This window comes from Delphinapterus leucas, chromosome 18 (assembly GCF_059928025.1).
Source record: "Delphinapterus leucas isolate spDelLeu-1000000601 "Yukka" chromosome 18, BTC_Dleu_Yukka2, whole genome shotgun sequence".
NCBI classification, from domain to species: Eukaryota; Metazoa; Chordata; class Mammalia; order Artiodactyla; family Monodontidae; genus Delphinapterus; species Delphinapterus leucas.
This window is the reverse complement of record NC_143146.1, coordinates 69,611,176-69,635,192: the sequence shown is the minus strand read 5'-3', so window position 1 is coordinate 69,635,192 and position 24,017 is coordinate 69,611,176. Positions and strand designations below refer to the sequence as shown.

The 24,017-nt window shown below is 40.0% G+C and overlaps 1 protein-coding gene across 2 annotated transcripts in view; it reads right to left on the bottom strand.

Annotated features, from left to right (window-relative positions):
- Positions 1-24,017, bottom strand: part of STARD13 (StAR related lipid transfer domain containing 13) — a 295,675-nt gene that overhangs the window by 172,155 nt on the left and 99,503 nt on the right. The window contains exon 1 of one of the 2 annotated variants that reach the window (XM_022574635.3): positions 526-12,054. The exons of the other annotated variant lie outside the window; for it this stretch is intronic. Coding sequence (XP_022430343.1) covers positions 526-694 — 169 coding nt within the window. The 5' untranslated portion in view covers positions 695-12,054. Of the gene's footprint in view, positions 1-525; positions 12,055-24,017 lie in introns of those variants that run through there. 2 annotated transcript variants of the gene reach the window in all.

Here is a 24,017-nt window from a genome sequence, read left to right as displayed (position 1 = left end):
GCCGACATAAACGTACAAATAGGCAGAGAATGTGACACTGGTTGTCAGCCCAAGGCCCTTAAGAATAGAATTTTAACTTTCTCCTGTCACTAAGAGTGCTCTAAAGAATCTAGGCAGGGTGGAAGTTAGTTTCCCACCCTCTCCTAATTAAATAAACAAGTGTCCAAGTTTTAAATGTGACAGAGTGTGTGGAACTTGTCACGTTTAAAAATGAAAAGCTCCTAAAATACATACTGAGGAAACCTGTCTATTTATTCTGTAGAGACACATAAGTCTTGGAAATTTATGATTCACTGTCCTACCGTGAAGTTTTTTGTGGACTTTATGTTGAGTTATGTGGCAGCTAAGTGCTGTCACTGTTTGCTTGAAACGGCAGCCTTAAGTTATTTCTGAAAGGTATGCGCAGCTTGGCATAGAAATCCGTATGTTGTAAAGTGAAAACAATAATTTTAAAAACTGGGTTAGCATGAAAGAGAGCCAACAGAAATCAGAATTAGCAACAGCCTTCCACTACCGGCGACTCACCTTGTTGAATTTTAGTCACTAGCTGATGGCGTGCTAGAATCCGGCTCATCCTGTAAGGAGAGCGTCTCGCAGTCTGATCAAATCGCAAATACATCTCCTGGCCCTCAGGTGTCATGGCATTTAGATAGTAGCAACCTGAAGCTGGGGTCCTGGGTCCCTGACTGAACATCCCGGCAGATTTTCTTTTGCCCTCAGTCTGCCCTGTGGCTGTTTCCGTCTGCCTTCAGTCTCAGTTACAGAGCGAGGCATCCAGCCCAGCAGAGCTCAGCAGACCCAGCGATTTTTAAAAAGAAAAAGGAGTGCCAAAAGCCACAACTCAGAATTCCAACCCCCGGCCTCACGTGACCTCGCAGAGCCAATCAGAGGAAGACAGGAGATGGGACGGTCCACAGTCGGCCCCAAGCCCCGGAGAGAGGCAAGTCCAGCCTCTCTGATCCCCACACAATGCAGGAAGGCAATGCGAGTACTGCCCTGCCTCTGAGCTGACTAAGCCCCGAGAAGCAGCACTCACTGAAAGAGTTCACAGGAAAAGAGAGAGGGAAGAGGAAAGGCAGCAGAAGAAAAATAAGCCCTGGGCATAGGAAATCAATCTTTCTGGTTGTAAGGGTTAGAGAAAGCACACTCGCCTTCTCCAAGGCAGCTAAAAGATGGATGTGAGAAACAAATGAAAAACTACTTCAAATAAGCATAAACAGCTTAGGATAAATTACCACCCTTCATTACAAAGAAATAAATAAAGCTTTTCCAGTGAAAAGTGAACTTCAAGTGCTTTAAGGCCCTAAGTAAATATGCTCCAGGCCCCTTCTGCATGGGAAGTTGAGAGCTCTCACAGATGAGACTGGCAGAGGCAAGAGCACAAGTGTATTTGTTAAGTATCTACCCCTTTAAATTTTCCACTTGTCCAATTTTTAATCACCCAGAAGTAAAGTACTTTTGAAGTACCTCTCACATTTAAGACACTGCCAGGAATCATTGTAAAGATGCAGATCCACGCAATGCTGCTGTTGCCAAGCTGCCTGGGATCAATAGAGAAGTTATGCAAAAGCATATAACACAGGCCTTATGTGAAAGGGGCCTCAAGAAAGACACAAGAGCAATATTAGAGGAAGCAATATTATTTTTGACTGGGGTGACGAGAGCAGGCCACACAGAGGAAGAGACATTTGGGTGGGCTTTAAAAAAATGGGTGGAATCTAACAGGCAGAGACTGAGGAGGGCTTTGCAGGAGGGTCTGTGCCCACATGTGTGGAGATCGGGAACCACAGTGTGTGTTTAAGGAAAACGTGAGTAATTCCACTTGGCCATATCCGAGTATACATATGGGGGTAATTAGCATTTTTCCCCTATTTTTTCTCTTTAATATTGTTTGATGTAAAGAGGAAAAAAGTCCATAGAAAACATGTTATCAAATTCTGAACCTGGGGCTGAGGGAATAAAGTTCTTTGAAAAAGAGGCATAAGGCCAAGTTGTTCTTATTTTGGCTGTCTCAAACTGAAACATAGCCTGGCCTGGGATTTGGAATCCTAATAATAAAGAACTTTCAATTGAAAGTTCAACAGGACTTAAATTAGGTCCTCGATTCTTGCTGCTGTGGCTAACGGTGGTCAGTCCTAACATCTTTCCCTGTGGGAACTTTGCAATTCTGAGAAGCAGCTCATTTCGTGTAAATATCTTACTAGGTAAATGAGCACGTTAATAAAGATCCCTAGGGCCTACACTGGAATGTACTCTCTCTCATGGCAATTGTGAGCCTCTACCGATAATTATGCAAGAGTAAGTAAGGGTCAGGTTTTCAAGTCAGTGTTGATGCAGGAAAGGAAAGGGGTGTTCCTTTTTCATTTTTATTTAGGATTTGATCAGAGTTTTTCTATTCCAGGGGATCTTTTGTGGATGGTGAAAGGGATCTAAGATCTAGCGACTCTGGTATGCCAGAAGCCTGGGCACGAATGGCAGACAGGCTTAGCACTCCACTGCAGTATTAGATGCTAGTGAGGTCCAATCCCCAAGCTCAGATCCAGCACTGGCTGCCATCTGATGGAGATGCTGATGTCAGCCACCTTGTGTACATGCTTTCAGTTTGACAGTCCAGTGTTGGGGACGTCCCTGCCGCAAACACCTGCCAGTTATCACTTTTCAGTGGGAGAGTGTAGAAGAAGAGTAGAGAGAGAAAGAAGAGCGGATCATGGGACTTGGGAACTCTGCATATGTGCTGGGAAACCAAGCAAAGGGAAGGAAAAGGCAGGAAATGATATGTAGTTGCTTTTTAGCTGTGGATAACACTTAAAGAAAGACTGACCATTCTCAGTGCCAACCCTGCAGTTTAACACTGACTTGGCTGCATTTTAAAAGTAAATGGAATGATTCTTCCTGAGAAGCACTGCACTATATCCTGGCCAGGTTACTATTTAAAACAAAAAAAATTCACCATGCCTCCTTTTTGCATAATAATGAATACATGAACATGTTGAAAGTCCTGAGGTGTTTTGTTCTGAAAACATCAAGTTCATAAATATGTATTCTTTGATATATATAAGCAGATACAACAACATGAAACATAGTATTTCATAGGAGATGGCAATGAAGAACAAGAATTGAATGTAAATTAGGGAGAAAAAAGAAGAATTTGAATTTCCTAATTAAAAGAAAGCTTAGCGTAAAGCCCAATTTTTCTAAAAATCAGTCTGATTTTTAATAAAGGGATCTATGAAGGATCATGTATCAACATCTTTGTCTTCCCTGTGTCATGTCCAACTTATTTTTTATGGTTAAGGTAGTAGTATCTATAAATCCATGCAACTACTCACCGTGGTTTTGCCACTTTGTGTCCAAAATACCATATTTAAAGCAGATAGGTAACATTATTTTCTCATTAGCATCATTATCGCCTTGTTTCATGCTAATGTATTGCTATGAAATCTGAGCCCTTTCAGTGAATTTTTTTCATCATTTGGTCCAAGTGTTAGAAGAATCACCACTGGGTGGGCAGTTCTGTTCTGCTTGTTGTAAATGTAAAATCAAGAAACTGCTGACAATCTTCCCTGGGCTGAAATGTCCTCCATGCATCTCGTGGAGAGAGCTCTTGCTCTTGACTGGTGAGTGAGTGAGGACCAAAGGAACCAGAGAGAGGGAGAGAGTGCTGAAAACCCAAGATGCTGGATTTCCTCCATTCCAGTTCCTTCAAAAATGAGAAAAATGGATGGTACTAGTTTTTAGTTTTCAACTACTTTTCCTCTCTCCTAATTTGGTCATCAAGAAGAATCTTCACTCAGACTATTTCAGGGATGGGATAAACAGATGAATATTGGGAGCCAACAAGAACAGTGAACAGGGGAATGGAAAAGGGAGGGTGGCAGACAATGCAAAGCACCTACTGAGTGCTAAGCCTTATGCTATTTACATTTCATGTCTTTAATTAATCTCCACGGCAACCCTTTGTGCTATCCTATTTTGTGGAAAAGGAAATTAAGACTCCCAGAGGTGAAGCAATGTCCCAGGTCATATAACAACCAAGTGTAGAGCCTCTGTGTATCTCCAAGCTGATGGTATTTTAACTCTTTCCACTGTTACACATGAGGGACAGGGAAGGAAAAACTGTGGCACTAAAAGGGTGCTGGGGAAATTGGATAAGGGAGAAAATTTTCGGAAGAACGTACTGAAAATCATCTTAATCCTATTTAATTGTATGTGATAGCGGGGTGGAAATATAGGTATAGGATGACTAAATTCTTGTGGTGGTTGAGATCGAGGTGTCTTTAGAGTAAGGTACATAGCCCAGAGCCTTTAACTAACCAGTGAGAACCATGGGCCCTCTCTGGAGTAGAAGACCAAGAACTGGAGATCCACCCATCCCTTCCACAATACTGAAGTGAAGAGGCAGCCTGACCATCTCTTTGCTTAACAGCTCCTTTTTTGAAGGGTTAGACTGTCCTCTGCTTTCTGCTCATCCTCAAGGCTAACTCTGTGTACTGCCTGGCCTCCTCCGTGGCATTTCTTCCCAATGCACACACTCCAAATACAGTCAAAACTCTGAAATTTGACCTCTAAACAAAACTTTTGGTATTTAAAAATTTTAAGTCTTTTGATAGATGATCCCAGATTAGCGCTCAATGGAATTTTGTGTACACATGGCAGAAAGCGAGGAGCGCTTTTACAGAAGCCAGGAATGGCTCACTGTGCTTTCATCTGTCTGCTGCTGCTTCTATTCCTTCACACACATTCCAGCCTCCTCGTCAGCCTGTTCAGAGGGAGCCAAGGTAGTTCTGCCAAGTAGGAAAATGTTTGAGATACAAGTGGTCGGTAGAAGAAAAGCAGAACCGAGCTGGAGGGCTGCTTTTAAATTACTTGAATCCAAAGGTTGTGGGTTAATGTCAAAGCCTTCCTGTGGGCTCTGAAGCTCATTCTGAGAATCTCTACTAATTGATTCGTGATGTATGTGCCCCGTTCTTTGTCAATAAACCTTTTCAACATACATACACCACATGCCCAAGGACCAATGCAGGCCAGCCAAAAATACTAACATTCGCAGCCGTGACCAGGACCCTCCACAAAAGGTTTCAGAGTGGATTCTCTTCTGACTCAGTTTCTCCACCTCTAGGCCATGTCTCCCACTTGGAGTCCAGGTCCTACTGCAAAGACTTGTGAGTGGTAATAGATTTTGTTTTTTTGCCTCTCAGCCCTCGCTACTCTCTTTAGTTAACTTCACCTTTGCAGGCCTCTGCGAGCGCATTCTCTGCCCTCATTCCATCCCCTGGGGACCATAGCCAACCATCAGCTCCAGTTCCTATGGCCAGCGATCTGGTCTGACTTGTCCTGGGCTCTTTGCCCATACCCATCCATTGCAGCCAAACCAAAATTCTTTCACTTTTATAAGTTGTTTCAAAGATCTGCAACCGTGTGATTTCCTACTCTCTCACCCTGTCAAAACCTATTGCCTTTGGAAACATTTTCATGACTAACGCAAAACCTTTAGTATTAACAGTCATGTTAATACCTGTAAATAGTGGTTATGTGGCACATTAATCAGATTAGCTTGTTACATGCTAATAAGCAATCCATTTGTTCACTGCAACTATTATGGGCATAACGTTTTTACATCTTGGATTTGAAAAGGATATTAAACATCTTCTAATCCAACCACTCACCTATTATACAAGTCACTGTCAGATCAATTAATGAATACTTTACCCAACATATGTGAAGGATATTATCTCACTGAGGACTACAAGATGTTTAAGAAAGTTTTTCCTTATAATTTCCATCCATTGGCTCTAATTCTGTCATTTGGAATTAGGACAAATCTATTCCTTCTTCCATATGCCTGTTCTTCAGACATTTTTAGAAGGCCAACCTGTCCCTTATAAGAATCTGCTTTCACATGCTAAACATTCCTTTCCATCAAACCACACATCTTCTAACTATTCAGCAAGCTGATTGCTGTCTTTTGGATCTGCTCCAGTCTGTCAGTATCTCTTTAAAAATATTGCTCCTACCCTAAACTTAGAGCTCTAGATATGGCCAAGCACAGCAGTATATGGCATAGTGTGTGGGTACCTCCTGAACTCAAGGGATTGCACTCATGCTGATCCAGTCTGAGATAATGAGAGGTTTTATTTTTTTTAATCTATATTTACTCTATCATTAAATCAGCATGGTATTAATTTGAATTAAGTAATTGAATGCCTGCACAGCACTGCAGTAAGTATGAAAGATATAATGGTGAATGCGATGTGGTCCTTGACTCAAGGGACAGTCTGCCAGGGAAGACAGAAAGAAAACTCACCATTACACCAATGTTAAGTGCTGTGTGGGAGGCTATCTCCATCACCTCAGACTGTGTTAGAGTCAGTCTAAGTGGTGTTTCTGTGTCTTCATAAAATCTGTGTTAAATGAGTGTTCTCTATCCTGTACTTAACAAATGAACTTTCAAACTTAAGAACAGGTCTTTAAATTTATTAAGATATTTTTAATTCCTGATTTTCTCCTCCAACTATTTAATTCTGCCTTTTTCTTTAAGGTAGCTAATGAAAATGCCTCCATTATAAAAGTATAAAATAAACAGTTAAGTGTGTTTGGAAAAAGGTAAAGGAAAGGTGGAAACATAAGAAAGCCAAGTTCACAGACATACAAGCCACACAACCCTGTATATTTGCAGGAGGTGGCTGAAAATGTGGCTTAAGATTCCTAACAGACAAGCCAAAAGGGAAACAAGATCAGTTATGAGATTTAACATATTCATAAGATAAAAACAAAGCAGTGATTCAAGATAAACACACATCACCAGATATTGAGACCCCCAGGGAAAATTTTCCTGGGTCCTCACAAAGAATCAGCATCCTCAGTGATATTGGATATGGTAACAAGCCTTAGTCCATGGTTTCCTAACTGACACTTCAGTGTCCATAATAGTATGATAACAAAGCACTATATAGGAAAATTAATTCTAGGAGGGCACCTCAGAAAACATGGTTTGAGTATGCTAGTCTCTGTGATCTTTTAAACTATGTGTTGAATCGTATCACTTCCCTGATTAAAATACTCCAAGTTTTCTATTGCACCTGGAAAAAAATCCAGACTTCTTACTTGGCCCACGGGGTCCTGCGTGCTCTATTCCCAGCTCACCACTCCCACCTCATCACAGTCTCCTCACTAGCTTTCTCTAGACCTGGCTGCCTTAGAGTCTTCTTTCTACGTGCTGCTCCTCAGCCTGGAATGCTCTTCATGGAGCCCTTCCCATAGCTGGCTCCTTCTCAGCTTTCAAGCATCATCTTAAGTCATGCAGTCTCAGATGGGCCACCCTGTTCACTTTACCTAAGCGGAAGCAGCACCCCCTGTGTTGGCTCTATAGCACTTTCTAAATTTGTAATTACCTATTTATTTGCTCGTTAACCTATACGTTGCTTTACCTTCCCAGTAGACTGTCGTGTCTGGACCAGGTTTATTTCATGCACATTCTATGTGCCCACCACAAGGCCTGGCACATAGGAGGAAATCAATAGCAGTTGATTGAATAAATGATTGAGTAAAAAATTGAATAAACGATGATCTGAATTTTTCCAAGGATAAAATTTAGAATGTCTAGAGGAGTGAATGCATGTATGTTAGGCAATATGCTGTTGCTACAACAACTTGGATTGGATAAGGACTGGACAGCAGATGATTCAAGGTTTTTTCCTCCAAAAGGAGCCAGAAATGCACATATTTTGCTTTGTTGTTTAGGGGCAAAAGTATATGCTTTGAGCATCAAACAGAGGACAATTTAATTTTCACAAGTCCCTTGTGAAAGTAGGGAGCCTGGAGGAAATGAGCAACCCTTTCTCCACAGAGAGAGGCTGAAGGGCATAAAAAAAGTTAATCTATCTTCCTTAGCTTTGAATCAGCCTCAAATTTTTAAGCATGCCTGTTGTGCCTTCAATTAAAAAGTTGAACACCATTGGGCCAACTGTTCTTCATGGACCCATTCTGCATCTGGGTTATCAACCACCTCTATTTCTTCATGCTCATAAACATCTTTTAATAATTCTTTAAAAATTTTTCCTGGAGATTTAAATTAATTTATTGTCTGGTATTTCTAGAACATACATATTTTTGCCCTGATCGAAAATACATGTAATTGCTAATTTGGGGTGTTTCTTTTCTTTTTTTTTAAAGAATTGTTTAGATTATTAGACAGGATCTTTCAGTCCCTTAGGTGGAATTTGTCTGTTCTTAGAGACTTATTAGAGGCTTATCTTCATCTCTATCAGGTTTGATTCTATAATCTCCTTCTTCTGTCTTGAACAACAGTGAATATATTTTCTTTATGTTGACTCAAATTATAATTTGAATATGAAAGGGAAACTTGCTCATTAAAGAAATCCTATGATGAATCCTTTGGGAAATTCTTTATTGATGCTCCAAAGTATCTGTTTTGTAAATGTTTGAGACTGCCCATTGAAAGGCACACCATTATTAAGATGGTATGCTGGAACCAGAGGTTGATAACTGAGATTCCTAAAATATCATCCTGTTACCTCATCACCAATCAATCAGAAGAATGTCCATGAGCTGATCAGGCACCCTGCAACCCTCACTTCTAATGTTCCCTTTAAAAACCTTTCCCTGAAACCTGAACACAAAGGAGGTCAGGTCTTTTGAGCATGACCCACCCATTCTCCTTGATTGGAGCCCTGCAATAAATGCTGTATTTTCAGAAAAGAAAAGAAAAGAAAATGTACAATGACCTGCTGCCCTGGATCCAGTGTCCATTTTTATATATAATTGCTTCCCACCTGGTGTCATGCAACAGTTAGGTACTAAGTAAAGTTTGGAAATAACCATGGCCCACAAACTGAAGAGGAATAAGACTGCAGGATTAATAATGCAATTGCACTGTTTATATAGTTAAACCACATATGCCTTCTTGGATAAATTCAGCTCAGTACACTAAGAATATGATAGACATTTTTCCCTCTTTATTCCTAACATAAGACCACTAATCTACATTTTAAAGAACTGAAAGTGGTGCCAGGAGGAGGAATGACGTTAGAACACATCCCATACAGAGAGAAGCACTAAGAATTTGAGAAGGTAGCAACATAGCTCTCTAGAGCCCTAGATATCGGTATCAATGGAACTTGGAGGTGACTGGGAAGACAAATTTCAGTGCTTATGGCTGGGCAACAAGAGGAGGGACCTCTTTTAGGTTGGGAAGAATGATTTGACCAAAGGTGCTTCTGGTATAATTAAAATATGATTTTTTTGCTGGTATCTTGTCATAAATAGAAACAAAGCCACTAATTAACTCATGTTACAGCTTCTTTCACCCTTTCGTAGTGAAATATTTCTAAGGTATATTTCGTGCTAGGCACCAAATGTACAAAGATGAATAAGACACTGCCCCTCTTCTCAACAGTATGATTTATAATAGGAAAAGTTGAGGGTAGTTACAATTACAGGGCTGCATTACAGGTGCTACAACAGAGGTGCTCAGAGGCTGCCTGTGGGAGCAGAGTAGGGTCAGCTAAATCGGAACAAGAGTAGACTCACACACACAGCAGAAGAAGTAGTGCTGAGGCTGGCGAGATGCAGAGCTGGGTGAGATGCAGAGCTGGGAGAGAAGGAGGGAGAGACGATATTGGGGGGAAAATGCCCATGAAGAGAAAAAAAATGCATAAATAATTTCCTATGCTAGACACCCTTCTCCAGTTATTGAGAGATTAGTATCCCAAATTGCTGCATCATAGAGACTCTCAGATTCTAAGACTCAAGTTGGAAGGACACACCTTTCCATCAATATTCCTCTTGACTCTTGTCCCCTTGTCTCCATCGAAGCTGTAAAGTCAGGGGATACCTCTCTGCTGCGGCTATTTCCTGGAGGTAATAGTCCTTTTAGAAGAAGGACTATGATGGATAATGGTAAAGAACTAAGAGGCAAACTGAATTCAGCAGTTACAGGCTTGGGCAGAAGGAAGAGGGATCTGCCGGGGAAGGCAGCAACAGTATGAAGTCCTGAATCTACCCATCAGATGCTACTCTGGCTTTGGGAAACAAGCTACCCTTTGTCTAATCATCTTTCAAAATTGGTACAAGTCTACTTTTTTAAAAAATTAATTTATTTATTTTTGGCTGCATTGGGTCTTCATTGCTGAGCACGGGCTTTCTCTAGTTGTGGCAAAAGGGGGCTACTCTTCCTTATGGTGCATGGGCTTCTCATTCAAGTGGCTTCTCTTGTTGCGGAGCACGGGGTCTGGGTGCCCAGGCTTCAACAATTCTGGCATGCGGGCTCAGTAGTTGTGGCTCATGGGCTCTAGAGCTCAGGCTCAGTAGTTGTGGCGCACGGGCTTAGTTGCTTCGCGGCATGTGGGAACTTCCCGGACCAGGGCTCGAACCAGTGTCCCCTGCATTGGTAGGTGGATTCTTAACCACTGCGCTAGGGAAGTCCCGGTACAATTCTACTTTTAAAAGCAAAGCAGGTTTCTAAACCTATATCAATAGTAGCTTCCCTTGAAGTTTCCTTATACTGGTGCTCCTTTGAATTAAGGGAAGAAAAGGGCATTGCTTGGCTTTTATGCCTGTTTTGTACGGCTTTTCTGGGGGTAGGATGGGGTGTTCTTTTCTGATAGAGAATATATGTGTGTGTACAAATATATAGAGGCTGTCCTGAGATTTCTCATGTTATTATTTCTCCAGAGCTTGATGTTTAACAAAGCACACAGTCGCCTCTGGCCAACCTCTGAGAGCACATCATAATAACACTGTGTCTTATGACACAAACCTGTTTAAACAGACCAAGTACAACAGAGATAGCCAGGCGTGGCTACCTTCTCCTTATGCTGCTCCACCAAGATGACTGAACACTAATCAATCACAGGAAAATACTAAGCACCAAAAATTTGTTTGCTGCACAGAAGGCTAGAACATATCAAAAGCTACTCTCAATCTTTGATGAACTTAAAATACCCTCTTTCATTCCCTGACTTTGGGGGTCTCAAGGGCTGTCCTTGGCCTTGGCTTGTTTCTCAGTACGTGTTACCTTAGAAAATCTAGTCCCACGGCATTCTGTTAATCAATCAGTGTACTGATTGTAGGGCAGGAGCTTCCCTGGTGGCGCAGTGGTTGAGAGTCCGCCTGCTAATGCAGAGGACACGGGTTCGTGCCCTGGTCCGGGAAGATCCCACATGCCACGGAGCAACTAGGTCCGTGAGCCATGGCCGCTGAGCTTGCGCGTCTGCAGCTTGTGCTCTGCAGCAAGACAGGCCGCGACAGTGAGAGGCCCGTGCACCAAAATGAAGAGTGGCCCCCGCTTGCGACAACTAGAGAAAGCCCTGGTACAGAAACGAAGACCCAACACGGCCAAAAATAAATAAATAAATTTATATTTTAAAAAAAATGTAGGGCACAAAATGGTGTGGTATATACTACGATTACAATTAAAAAAAAAATTTTTTTTAATGCATAGTAAGAAAAGATTAGAAGAAAACACATCAAAAAGATAATTATGACCATTTTTAGGATGGTGGAATTATGGATGATTTCTTTTAAATTTCCATTTTCCAAATATTCTATCACATGACTAATTATATTGCTTTTATAATAAGAGGATCAAGCCTAACCAACGATTCACGTCAGGAGGTGTGGAGAAGAAGCCTCAGACTTAACCTTACTTCCAGCTGCCTCTGTGTCTCACAGATGGCAGACATAGACAAGAAAAATCTGCATACTGTCTAACATGGCTTGAACTTCCTCAGTGCCTCCCACAGTATTAGGCAAAACCTCAGTGTTCAAAAGAGAAAGAGAAAAAGAGAGAAAACAAACAAAAAAATCTATGATTTCCTTTTCAAAATGTCTCTCACATCCATTCCTTCTTGTGTTATTGCCTCCACCACATAGGGACCAGCCCTCTTGCCTAGACGATTCTGACAGTCCAACTTGTGTCCCTGTCTAACCCTGCCTCCTGAATACCATCTATCCTGAACACCACAGAACCTTTAGCTTCTCAGGATACCACTTTCATCATATTTCTCTCCTGTTGCAAAGCACCAAATAGCATCCCAGCTCTACCACTTACTGACTGTTTTAGTCTCTTAAGGTTTCCCTTTCCTCATGTAGATGGGTTTATATATATATATATTACTTATCTTGTGTACACATAAGGGAAGCAAGTATATATGATTATCAGTTCATCTGAACCAAGAAAAACTAGTTGAAAAAGGATTTTGTATCATACTTCTTGAATGCTGCCTTTTGGGCAAGATTCAATAGGAGTGCTAAGAACTACCAACTGCACAGACCGAATCTTTAGGTATAGGAAACTATCTTTTCAGCCTTTTTTTTTTTTTTTTTTTTGCGGTACGCGGGCCTCTCACTGTTGTGGCCTCTCCCGTTGCGGAGCACAGGCTCCGGACGCGCAGGCGCAGCGGGCATGGCTCACGGGCCCAGCCGCTCCGCGGCATGTGGGATCTTCCCGGACCTGGGCACGAATCCGTGTCCCCTGCATCGGCAGGCGGACTCTCAACCACTGCGCCACCAGGGAAGCCCTCTTTTCAACTATTTTAAAACCTGAGAGAAATAACATAAAATATCCTTACAGTTATTTACCAAGAGCTGATATTTACTTCAGCGTTAGAGATATACATAAGCATATTAAAGTTCTCACTTCCCCAACAACAAACAAAATCCATTTAAATAATATAGTGGTGACACTAGGAAGCAGTCGGATAAAGTGGTCTATGCACTTTTATCCAAATACTTCCCGAAAACTTACTCAGAAGGGCTATTTTTACTAGTGTACTTAAAATTCTAGCTTCAAAAGAAATTATTAAAGACAATATCCTTTTCTGAGAGTAGAAGAAGAGAAAGTGATTTTAAAGTTAAAAAGCAAAACAAAACAAAACAAACTTGGCCTATAATTTCTCAAATCTGGACTCAGAAGGTCCCTTGGGGTCCACAATCAGGGTTTGGAAGTCATTCTGTGGTTCTCTTGAATTTTGCACCAAGCCAGCCCCTCCATATTGTACTTTTATCCTCCTGCTCTAAGTAATTAGGTGAATGGGCCCAAGCATTTGGAATCAATTTTATTCATGAACTATTTTTTGAGCTCCTGCTCTGTGCCAGGCAACGTTCTTAGTGCTGGGAATGCATCAATGATTAAGACAGACAGTGATCTCTGTCCTAATGAAGCTAATGTGGTAACCAACAAATACAATAGCATGGGTATATTTCCTTATGATCTGTGAGTCTCCAAAACTGACGCTGTTTGCAAAATGTTGTGCATATTTTCACCTTTTTAGAGCATAGGTCTTTGGATTTCATCAGATTTTCAAAAGATGATGTAACTATCAAAATATTTTTTAAGTGGCTCTAAAATATAGTTCTAGAACGCTTAGAACTGTGGCTTTGGAGTCAAGTCAGCTTGTATTCATAGTCAGGCTCTGCTACTTATTTACTACATGGGCTTGGACAAATACAGATTAGCTCAATTTTTTGCATCTAAGTTTTCTCATCTGTAAAACTGAGGTTAGGCCTCATAAGGCTTTTGTAAGGGTTAAGTTAGATTATGGATATGAAGCGCTTGGCGCACTGTGAGATTAGCATCCCCCCACCCCCTTGCCCTTATTTTACAGGTTTTGACCCAAAATATGAGTGAGAAATTTGAAGCAGGTTCAAAGTACAAAGAATAAGTTGCCTCTGATAGCTAGGAGGTCCTCATCCTTAGAGGATCTCAGTTTCAGTGTGATCAGCCACATTGGAAATGTCACACGTTAGTGAGGAAGGTCCAAACTAAGAGTTTATGATTCTATGAAATCACCGACTTTATATGTATCAAACGGGTGGAGACCTAGACTTTTCTTTGGAAAGGATTTTATGACCCATTATACAGCCAAACTTTGTTCTTTGATTCCATGAGTAGAATAAATGCTTATTGTAAGCTATACAATGATATTTGGTACAATTCTCTTAGTATAACTCAGAGACACAATACTCATGATTATAATTAAATTGTCTTCCATTTGCTCAGAATTTTATAATTTTTAAAGATTTTGAATTATAAATTTAGGCTCTTTGTTTCACTTGATGATGGCAACAGCCCTTTAAGACAATCCTTTGAAAAGACATGCCAGGCCTGGCTTGGTTTTTCCCCCAGTTGCTCTTGCAGCCTCAATAGTCACATCCTCCTTCTTGCTCTGTGTTCCCGGGACACTGGCCCTCTTTCCAAGGCAATGGAACATGCAGTTCCCTCTTCTTGGGCTATAACACCAGTTACCCCCAGCGTGGCATAAGCAACCACTGCTCAACACTCCTTCCCTCAAGGACACTTCTCCTGTTGCCCTATGTAACACATGTACTTCTCCCTTGTAGCTTCTGACATAGCTGCATTATAACATTTGGCGGGGGGGAGATTATTTGATTAATATCTGTCTATGCTCCTAGTCTGTACATTCTTTGAAGGCAGGAACTATGTGTATTTCTGCTCATTATTGTATCACAGCACTTAGCCTAGTGCCTGGCCCACAGGAGTAGATAATAAATTTTGGTAGAATTAATGCTGGATGAAAGGCACATACACAAATGGTATTTTCACTATGTATGTGAGAAAATGAAGTGATCTTCAGAAGGGGATCTGACTACTCAGTGAGGATGAAGCATGGGGACCTGGTGACTTGACTGTTACTTTATCTCTCCTCCCCCACACCATATCTTTTCTCTCTCTCCCCTCTTCTGGACTGGACTCTGTTCTAACTAAAGATGTCTAGTATACCTTTTACTTCAGTATGTTAAGTCTTGGTTTAAAATCAGGACTAACCTATGAAAACCCAAAGCTGCTGATATATGTCAAATGTCACTCCCAGTCAAATTCTTCTGCAGGGAACTTCCACCTTGAGTTTCTTTTTCTTAGAAAACCTGGACTCACCCATTTATTTTAAAATTGTTCTCAGAATCGCAGCCCTTCTTTCATTCGAAGCAGAGCACATGCTCAGGAAGCCTTCTCATGAAGTAACTGGGGTAGAATTAGTGGAGGAAAGATTGATACAAGCCACAAAGCAACATTAAGCCAAAGGAGAGTCATTGTGCTGCCCTGTGACAGTAAAGTTAGAGAAAAGATGGCACAGATGCACACCTGCCTGGAGGAAGAGCGAAAGAGGAAAATAATGATGACACCTGTCACACTACCTAGCAGTGACAATATTCAATATGCCTGACGCTGTACTAAGAGGCTCTTTAAGGGAAGAACTAACTCTAAAGTTGAGTGTGAATAAACGCAGAATTTAGGCTAATTCGCCTTCACACCTAGCTGACATGATAGCTCACATTTTTTAACACTATGGGCCAGGCACCATTTTAAGTGCTTTACATGCTGTATCTCATCTAATTCTCAAAACAACCCTATGAGGTAGTATTTTTTCCTAATTTTACAGATGAAAAAACTAACCATCTATCTTGCTGCCTCCTGACTCTTCTAGCTCTAGTTTTTCACATACCTAGCTGCCAGAGTTACCTTCTCAAGTATAGTTCCGATATATTATTCTTTCTACAGTATAGTTCTGACATATTATTTATAAACATAAAGAGGTCTCCCACTGATAAAAGGATGAAATCCAAATTCTTCAGTCTGGCATTAATGGTCTGTCATGGTGGACGCCCTTCTTATTGCCTGAAAAAGCCTTAAAATTTTTCATGTTTGGAAGGAAAGTGATTCTACCTCTGTCCCCACTGTCTGTGATGCTCCCTTCTTTGCTCCTTCAATTCCGAATCATTTTTCAAGACCTGACTCAAAGTCCCCCTTCTTTGGGAAGCCTTTCCAAGCCATTCTTGCACACACAGCTTCCTTTCACCTCTGCATTACCACAAAACTTATTTCTGAAATAATCACTGAGTACTTCATTTGGAGATGCTTTTTATTATCTCTTAGTGATCTTATATTAAAAAGTTCTAGAAGCCCATAATATGCCATGCACATCTTTGAACCTTCCTCTTTCCAGTCTTGTGCCTCCCTCAGAGAGGCAGTGTGGTACAGTAGAAAGACCAAAGCTTGGGACCCAGCAAGACTTAGGTTCAAATCTTGGCCACTCTTACTGGTTAGGTGGCCCTAGACTTCACTTATATCTCTCTTAGCTTCAGTGTCCTCACCTGCAAGTAAAGCATAATGATATACACCTTGCATTATACAGTCTATACTATGTCCATTATACCCAGTAGGGCTCAAGAAATTATTATTAGATTTTATGATTGACGGATGATACAATAACTGTTGGCCAGATTCCTAAAGGAGCCTAAAGTCACACAAAGCATATTATATTAAGTATTGGTATTTAACTACCACTACGATCTGACACTTGTCAGGGAGAAATGAAGGAAGAAGAATCTACTATGTGCCAAAGATATCTACTATGTGCCAGGAAAAATTATTCCTATGAGTCGAAGTGGTAAAGTAATGCCAAGCACTGGGCACATTCAGTGAGAAGGACTTCCAGAAGCCTTTTGTAGTTGAACCATAATTCCAGGTTATGTCTGATAACAAACTTTTCTTGCTGGAAACCTTACCTAGGATCCTGGGGCAGCAGAAAGCAAAAGATTTCTAATCCTTTGATACTCACAGTGGGGTCAAAACCCAGCAACGTGGGCATCACCTGGGAACTTGCTGGAAATGCAGAATCTTGGGCCCTGCCCCAGACATACTAAATCAGAATCTGCATTTTAACAAGATTTGCAGGTGGTCAGTGGCACATTAAAGCTTGAGAGGCACAGTTCTCATATAAGCCCCTCTTTTCATCAACAAGGAAGATGAGTTTGTAGACTTTCCCAGGTTGTGAAATCTGTTAACTATAGACACAGGCAGGGTCCAAAGGCCCTTAATTTTGAGGGTTTTGATCTTGCTGCAGAGACACAGATGTCTTACATGGTTAGGTGAATATTTTAGGCATCATATTTTTTACTATGATTTATCACTAAAAGTAAAATTATTTTTCTTAAAGATCTTATTGATTTTAATGGGCTTTAGTTCTAAAAAAAGGGCTAAAGTCTTTTATTGGTACTAAAATAGCTTAAAGCATTACAGGAATGTGTTTTAGTACTTAACATTAATTTCATGATTAAATTCTGAAACCCCTCTCTTTTAAATCTCAAAAAAAAATGTTTATCAACATTCCATGTGATTTAAAAAAAAATCACCTTAAAAATAACTGATTTTCTCTGCAGACATAAAGATAAGAATTCTGTATAATTTTTAAACTCCATGTCTCTGAATCAAGGAATTCTGTAACTTTGAAATAAGAGTTTAAAAAAAAAAGGGAGAAGTCAGTCCTCTCCTGGACATCTACGCTGTTGAAACTCTACCTGTCTCTTCAAGATCTATCCAAAATATTAAAATTTATAAATTTTATTTATAAAAATATCGCACCCCCGCAAGACATGATCTTGACTACAGTGAGCCCCCCAAAACATTTTATTTCTCTTTGACTCTGTGTTTTCTATCACTGTTATTTGTTAACTTTTCAAATTTTCTCTGCAAAGACTTGAAACATTCAAAACTTCATTAACTCAGCAAATATTTACTGATAGTCTACAGTGTGTCTGAGACTGAGAATACAATGATGAATAAGATCAAAATAGTTAATATCTTGCCTTCAAGGAGCTTCTACTGCAGTTACATGTTAAGAATGTTGACCACAATCAGCTGACAAAAAAAGCCCATAAGAGCTTCAAGTATTTCATCATTACACTGATAGCTGTTAGCCCCAAGCTTTTGATGTCAAATTGCCCACAAGCACCAGGTAGATTCACTTATCCATTCCTTCACCAGACATTTAATGAGCACCTATTCCTGTACCACAGTCACTAAGCTCTCAAAGAACTGATAGATGATGATTCAGGGTGAGTTAAAGAGGAGCATTCCACACAAGCCTGGGGATCAGATTAGGGGTAGGTGGAGCCTTACATCTTTTATTCTCTGTATCCTCCACAGCGATTAGCAGAACACCTTACACAGAGTAAACATACCACTTCTTGGGACTTCCCTGGCAGTCCAGTGGTTAAGACTCTGTGCCTCCAATGCAGGGGGCACAGGTTCAATCCCTGGTCGGGGAACTATGTGCTGTGCAGCCAAAAAATAAATAAATAAAATTAAAAAACAAAAACAAATGTACAACTTATTTATCAAGAACATAAAATTCACCTTAGGGAGTAGACAGCAAATCAGCTGTATATGTCCTTATAGTTAAAACATATCCATGTGGATAATAAATTTTTTACCAACAGGAATATTCATTAATTTAACAACTATTTTTTATTTATTTTTAGTGAGTACCCACTATGTGCCATGCACTATGCTAAGTACTGAGCATAAAGAAATAAGATGTAGACCTCCCCTACATGGGGAAGACAACAAATAACAACAGTTAAGGTACCCTCTAGTATTACAATATATTAAAGCACAAGATTCTATGGAAATACACAGGCAGGCCTCGTCACCCATGAGCAATTTGGGGAGGGCTTCAGATCCAGTTTAAAGGTTGGCATATATTCTCTCTATCTGTATCTTAGCAGTAGGCCCTGCACCTACTAAAGCCTGAGCTAGGCATTAGGGCTTCACATTTTATGTTCCTCTTTCTGTGCTTATCCTATACCTACATCTCTCCCTTTGGGAAGCACACATAAAAATGTGAATCTTCTTGGTCACAAGCTACCACAAAATTTTCATTTATAATCAAATGTTTAAAACGATTACTGGTAAAAGAGCAATTGTGGTGTTTCTTTATTAGTCAGTTTTATCAAAGGGATCGTTTTTTACAGAAGTTTCTGGGCAGACTTCCATTGTTTCATTCTGACATTGGATTTCTTGGCCCTCAAACATAGAGGGTCTATATTTGGAGGGACAATAGTCCTGCTCCACATGGAGCTTTATAGTAGCAATTGCTTCAGGAGATCTGGCAAAACCCACTCTATTGATAGTCACTTGAGGAAGAACAATTATATCACAGCCATCTCCTCCTATGATGACCATCACTGTGGCTCTAGAATTAGTCCATTTCCCAATTAACTGTTGTTTATTTCTTCCTTTGATTATTCTAACTAAAATGTTCCTGAATATATAAATGAAACACAGTGTATGGAGAAAATAGAGCAGGAGTGGACATGCCTGGGATGGATGCAAGAATAGAGCTTATAGGGCTTCCCTGGTGGCGCAATGGTTGAGAGTCTGCCTGCCGATGCAGGGGACACAGGTTCGTGCCCCGGTCCGGGAAGATCCCACATGCCACGGAGCGGCTGGGCCTGTGAGCCATGGCCGCTGAGCCTGCGCATCCGGAGCCTGTGCTCCGCAATGGGAGAGGCCACAACAGTGAGAGACCCGCGTACCGCAAAAAAAAAAAAAAAAAGAATAGAGCTTATAGTACATTTTAAAAAAAATGTTGGAAGAGCACCTGTCAATGTGCATATCTGCATTTCTTAAAGGAATTAAACTTGGACCCGATCAATGACCAAATTTTTAATCAAATGTCTTGGCAAAATATGATTTGTCTTGTAGGATTACCAACTTCCTCCCACATGGTGCCTGATGGTTGCCCACAGTCAGTGTGTTGTGAGCCTCCTCTGTGCTCTGAGGTCAGCAAGACCACCAAGGATCTGATGTTGGTCACTTTGCTAGGCTCTTTCAACAAGTACTTAATTCTGTGATTTTTTTAACAAGCACAGCTTTCTGCAGACTTAATACTGATCTCAGACAGCAGTTTAGATTTAATGGGAACCACTGACTGTATATTAGACATATTGTTGAATTCTAAGAATTCAAAAAATTTTCTTAATATAAAAGTTCCATCTGTGCAGTTCTGATGTAGAAGAGCCTACATTACAGTGAGTTCAGGCCCGGCCTCCTCCATGACACTTGGAATGATACACTCATTCTTCCTTCTCTGAACTCTTCATGAGTTTGAAGTGAGATTAGAGAGTTGTGGGTTCAGGTGATGGATCAGGGACCTAGAAGAAGCTGCAGAGCTACAGGAACGGAAGTCAGAGTCTTCACAATAGAGGCAATAGTGAGAACTGGAGTTGTGGGTCAGCTGTCTGCAAGGAGACACCTGACCAAACAAAAGGAAGGCTGAAGAGAGAAGCTAATGCATGTCTACATTTACAAAGCAAGGCAGACAGTGGGCACAGAGGGGAGGAGATCCAGAGAGAATAGTCACGTTCAACTGTTTTTTCATTCAAAAACACTGAACAATGATCCTAAAAAAGCACTGGCAGGCAGCTGTGATCATCTGAAATAATCATCCTGGGTTTAGATTTCCTATTCCTACTCAAAACACTTGTCAGAGTTTCTTTTAAATTTGCAGTTTTTCATAGTGTGCAATAATAGCAGAAAAGACAGCCATAAGGATGTATCAATATTCTAAACTGGGAATGGATGAGACAGGAAGAATCTCTTTTGAGTAAAAGGTGTCCCTCCAAAAGGGGGGGTTGAGGGTGGGGACAACACATGTTCTTAAACCCTGACCAACCTATTCCTAATTTTTGTATTTTTCTCCTATGCAGCATCACATTTCTAATTGACAAGTATTAAAAATTATCTACTCAGATTCATTTTTTAGAACCTTCATGTAGGGTCCACTGACATGCTGTATGCTGGGAAGTACGGGGATGTACATGGAGAAATAATATACACTTGTAAAGGCCTTCGACTTCCCAGTCTTTGGAAAGTCAGGAATATAGCAACACACATAGTGGAGCCATCTCTGCTCCTTTCAACTGCCAAGTCTAGGTGGCAGCAGGCAACTGTCACTGACCTAGTTCTTGGGGGAGCATGCTGCTGGATGCTGGTGGATCTTCCAGCTATGGATCAGTTAAAGAGAAGATTACATGAAAAGAAATCATTATGGGGTTGCAAAAGGGAAATATAATTTTTAAAAATATCTTCCTAGGATTACAATAGAATGTTTTGCACCCTCCAACCTTCTTCTCTGTAAGTGAAAGTTATACCTCTCTAGGCTGTAATTCAGTACATGTGCACAGACTGATAAATAGCAGTAATTACACCATTGCAGGCAACTTAGGAGGGCAGGTTAATAAAATACTGCCAACTCTCTTGTGATATTAAACTTGCATTGCTGGTTCTTCTTTCATATTTATAAAGAAGAATAAACCAAAGGAATGTGAGAATTCATAAAATGTTATTAATATTCTGAATTTTTCAAAAATAGAATGCTTTCTTATTTCATCCTGAACAAAATTCAATATATTAGATATAATCTTTCAGCTTCTACTCATTGCGTATAATACTTCTAGAGGAAGCAGGATGTAGTAGAAAGTATATGGAATTTAGTAAAGATCGGGGTTTAAATCTCAGCTTAAGTGACTTCATTAGCTGGGCTCTTGGGAAGCCTAGTTAGCCTCTCTGAGCTTTTGTTTCCTTATTTGTAAAATAGAGATATGAAGTATCTACCTCATAGCATGATTTTGAGTATTAAATCAGATAAAGAAGGTGCTTTGTTAACTGTAAATATTAATTGTAATATTATTTACATGTTTCATCACTTCTAGCCTAAAGTTATTTATTTCTTTATTCATTTAGTAAAAAAAAAACAGTGGACTCCTTTTAGGCTCTGGGGATACAAATATGAAATAATAAGGGGCCAGAGGTTCAAGAGAATACTGTGGGCTCAGAGATAGTGGGGGGCTGTGATAAGAAATGAGGTCAAAGGTGGCACCAAGCCATGGCCTGAACATAGTGGTGGAAAGTAACTTAGTAGGTAAGAGACATTGTTTATACTATGCTTTTCTTGCATGTGGATTATCTTATGAAGTTCTATGTAAAAGGAAAGAAGATGGTGTGATTTTTTTACAATCACTGAAAAACACTTTACCATTACTGTGAGAAAAAAGAATAATGCTATGGGATTTGTCCACTATTGAATATGCAGTTCCTATCAGAACAAATGATTATGGGTTTTCTTTAGAAAATTGTGCTTGAAGCATTGCATGAAATATCCATGTTTTGCTTTACAAAATACACATGAAAGCTACAATAACATTTAATCAATAAAACATTTTAACTGTTTATCTTATGATTTCCTTTGCTTTGACTATAAAATCTGAGGTTCCATAATTTAAGTCCATGCATTTATTAAAGAGAAACAACTCATTTTGCCTTAAGGGGAAAATGTTGTATTCCTTTTTTCCTTTTTCTTTTTCTCTGAATGGCAGTCATAGGTTCTAGATGCCACCTAGCTGGGGAAGATAGTCTTTCAAGTTGGAATTGCCTTGTCAGGGGCATATTTTTACCTAAATTCCTATCTTGAGAAATTGCACCTCCCTTATTTTCGGCCCCTTCCCTTCACCCCACCCTATCCTCTCATTTTCTATGATTCTACACTTCAGCATCTATGCTTGACTCAGGGTGCAGGGTAAAGGTCAAGAGATGGCATCACTAAACAAGAAGAAAATGAGAACTCTGTTCATTTCAGTGTTTTTGGCATGCATACATGTCATACTTTTTTGCTATGTAGACTTGCCCCTTCCAAATGAGTCAGTTTAGATGGTAACGTTAATTTATTTGAGTAGACATGTGGCAACATAGCTTTCTTCTACAAATCAAAACAAACAAAAACTCTGCTGGATAAGTATGTGAATACCTGTTACTGGATTCAGAGACTTAATAGGTAAGAGACATTGTTCACACTGTGCTTTTTGGATTTTATTTTGGAACATCTTATTCAGATCAAAGTGATAACAAAATTTGTGATAATAAACAACAAAAATTCCATGAAGAGTGATCCCTTCGTTGAGTCAGGTTTATTAGAATTCTACTAGAAGTCTTTTCTTAGGTAATGACATTCTCAGTTCTCCCTTAGCCAACTGTAGTGAGTTCCAAAATATTTAGATCCCAGTTAGTAGAACTGACGTTTTGAACTCAAACCCACAATTTCCTTTTAATCGCCTAGTAAAACAGCTATCTTTGCTGTTGAGTATTTTCAATACACTGTAGATTTCCTGGGAACATGAATAAGTAAGAATCGTATAAGCATCTAGTAAAATGTAAGTATAATTTAAAGTAATTTAAAGTAAAAATTAAGTATAATTTAAAAATATTGTTAGGAAGATTTTTTTAAATTTATCATAAGTTCATTGTTCTAGATAGCTGGGTTTTTTTTGGGGGGGGTGTTGGTGGTTTGTTTGGTTTTTTTTTAGATAAGGAATTTAGAATGAAGAATCTGCTACCCCAGTGGGAAATTTCACTACTATGTAATACGAATAAATGCTTACTTTATCAATTAAAGTTCACATGAGTCCAACAAGCAGAAGCAACCAACCCCACTGAATATTTCCATTTGTATGCCCTTCAGACACCTTGATTTGGGGTCAGTAGTCCTCGACCCTTTGCCCCCGCCTTGTAAGTCTTCATGCCTAACTGTCTTTGTGTATGCTGTTGGTCCTTGCCATAGCACCCTCCCCTTCTCCCAAGCCCTTGGTGAATTTCTATTTTATTCTTAAAAATTCATCTCAAGAGTCACCTATTCCGAAGAGCACTTCACAACCCACTCAATCCAAACTCACACCTTCATCTACTTCACCTAATTCGTTGGCTCTCTGTGATACTCCACAGAACACCAAGCAAATTTTCATCTGTCAGGTAGCTGGATTCAAACCCAGTTCTGTCAGAGCACCAAAGCTGGTGTCCTTCTCTAATACCAGCCTGCATTGGTGCTTTATCGTCATCTGTCTAATACCTAGTAATCAAGTTAAGACTAGACGTTGCATTTTTATAATCACAGTAGTTGGCGGTATACTCTGTTGAGAATGTATGCAATTACTAGGAATATTTAGCTTATAGAATGAGACAGAGTGAAACACTTTTTTTTTTCTTTTTTTAAGTTTAGGAGAGCTCACCCTTACACTGACATTACAAAGGTTTATAAAAAATCTGAATGATGTGTGTAATCTATAACATCCTTGGGAAGAAACAACATGAAACACTTTCTAAAATATTTTATCGAACTAGAACACAGTTCCCCTTTGATGCCTGT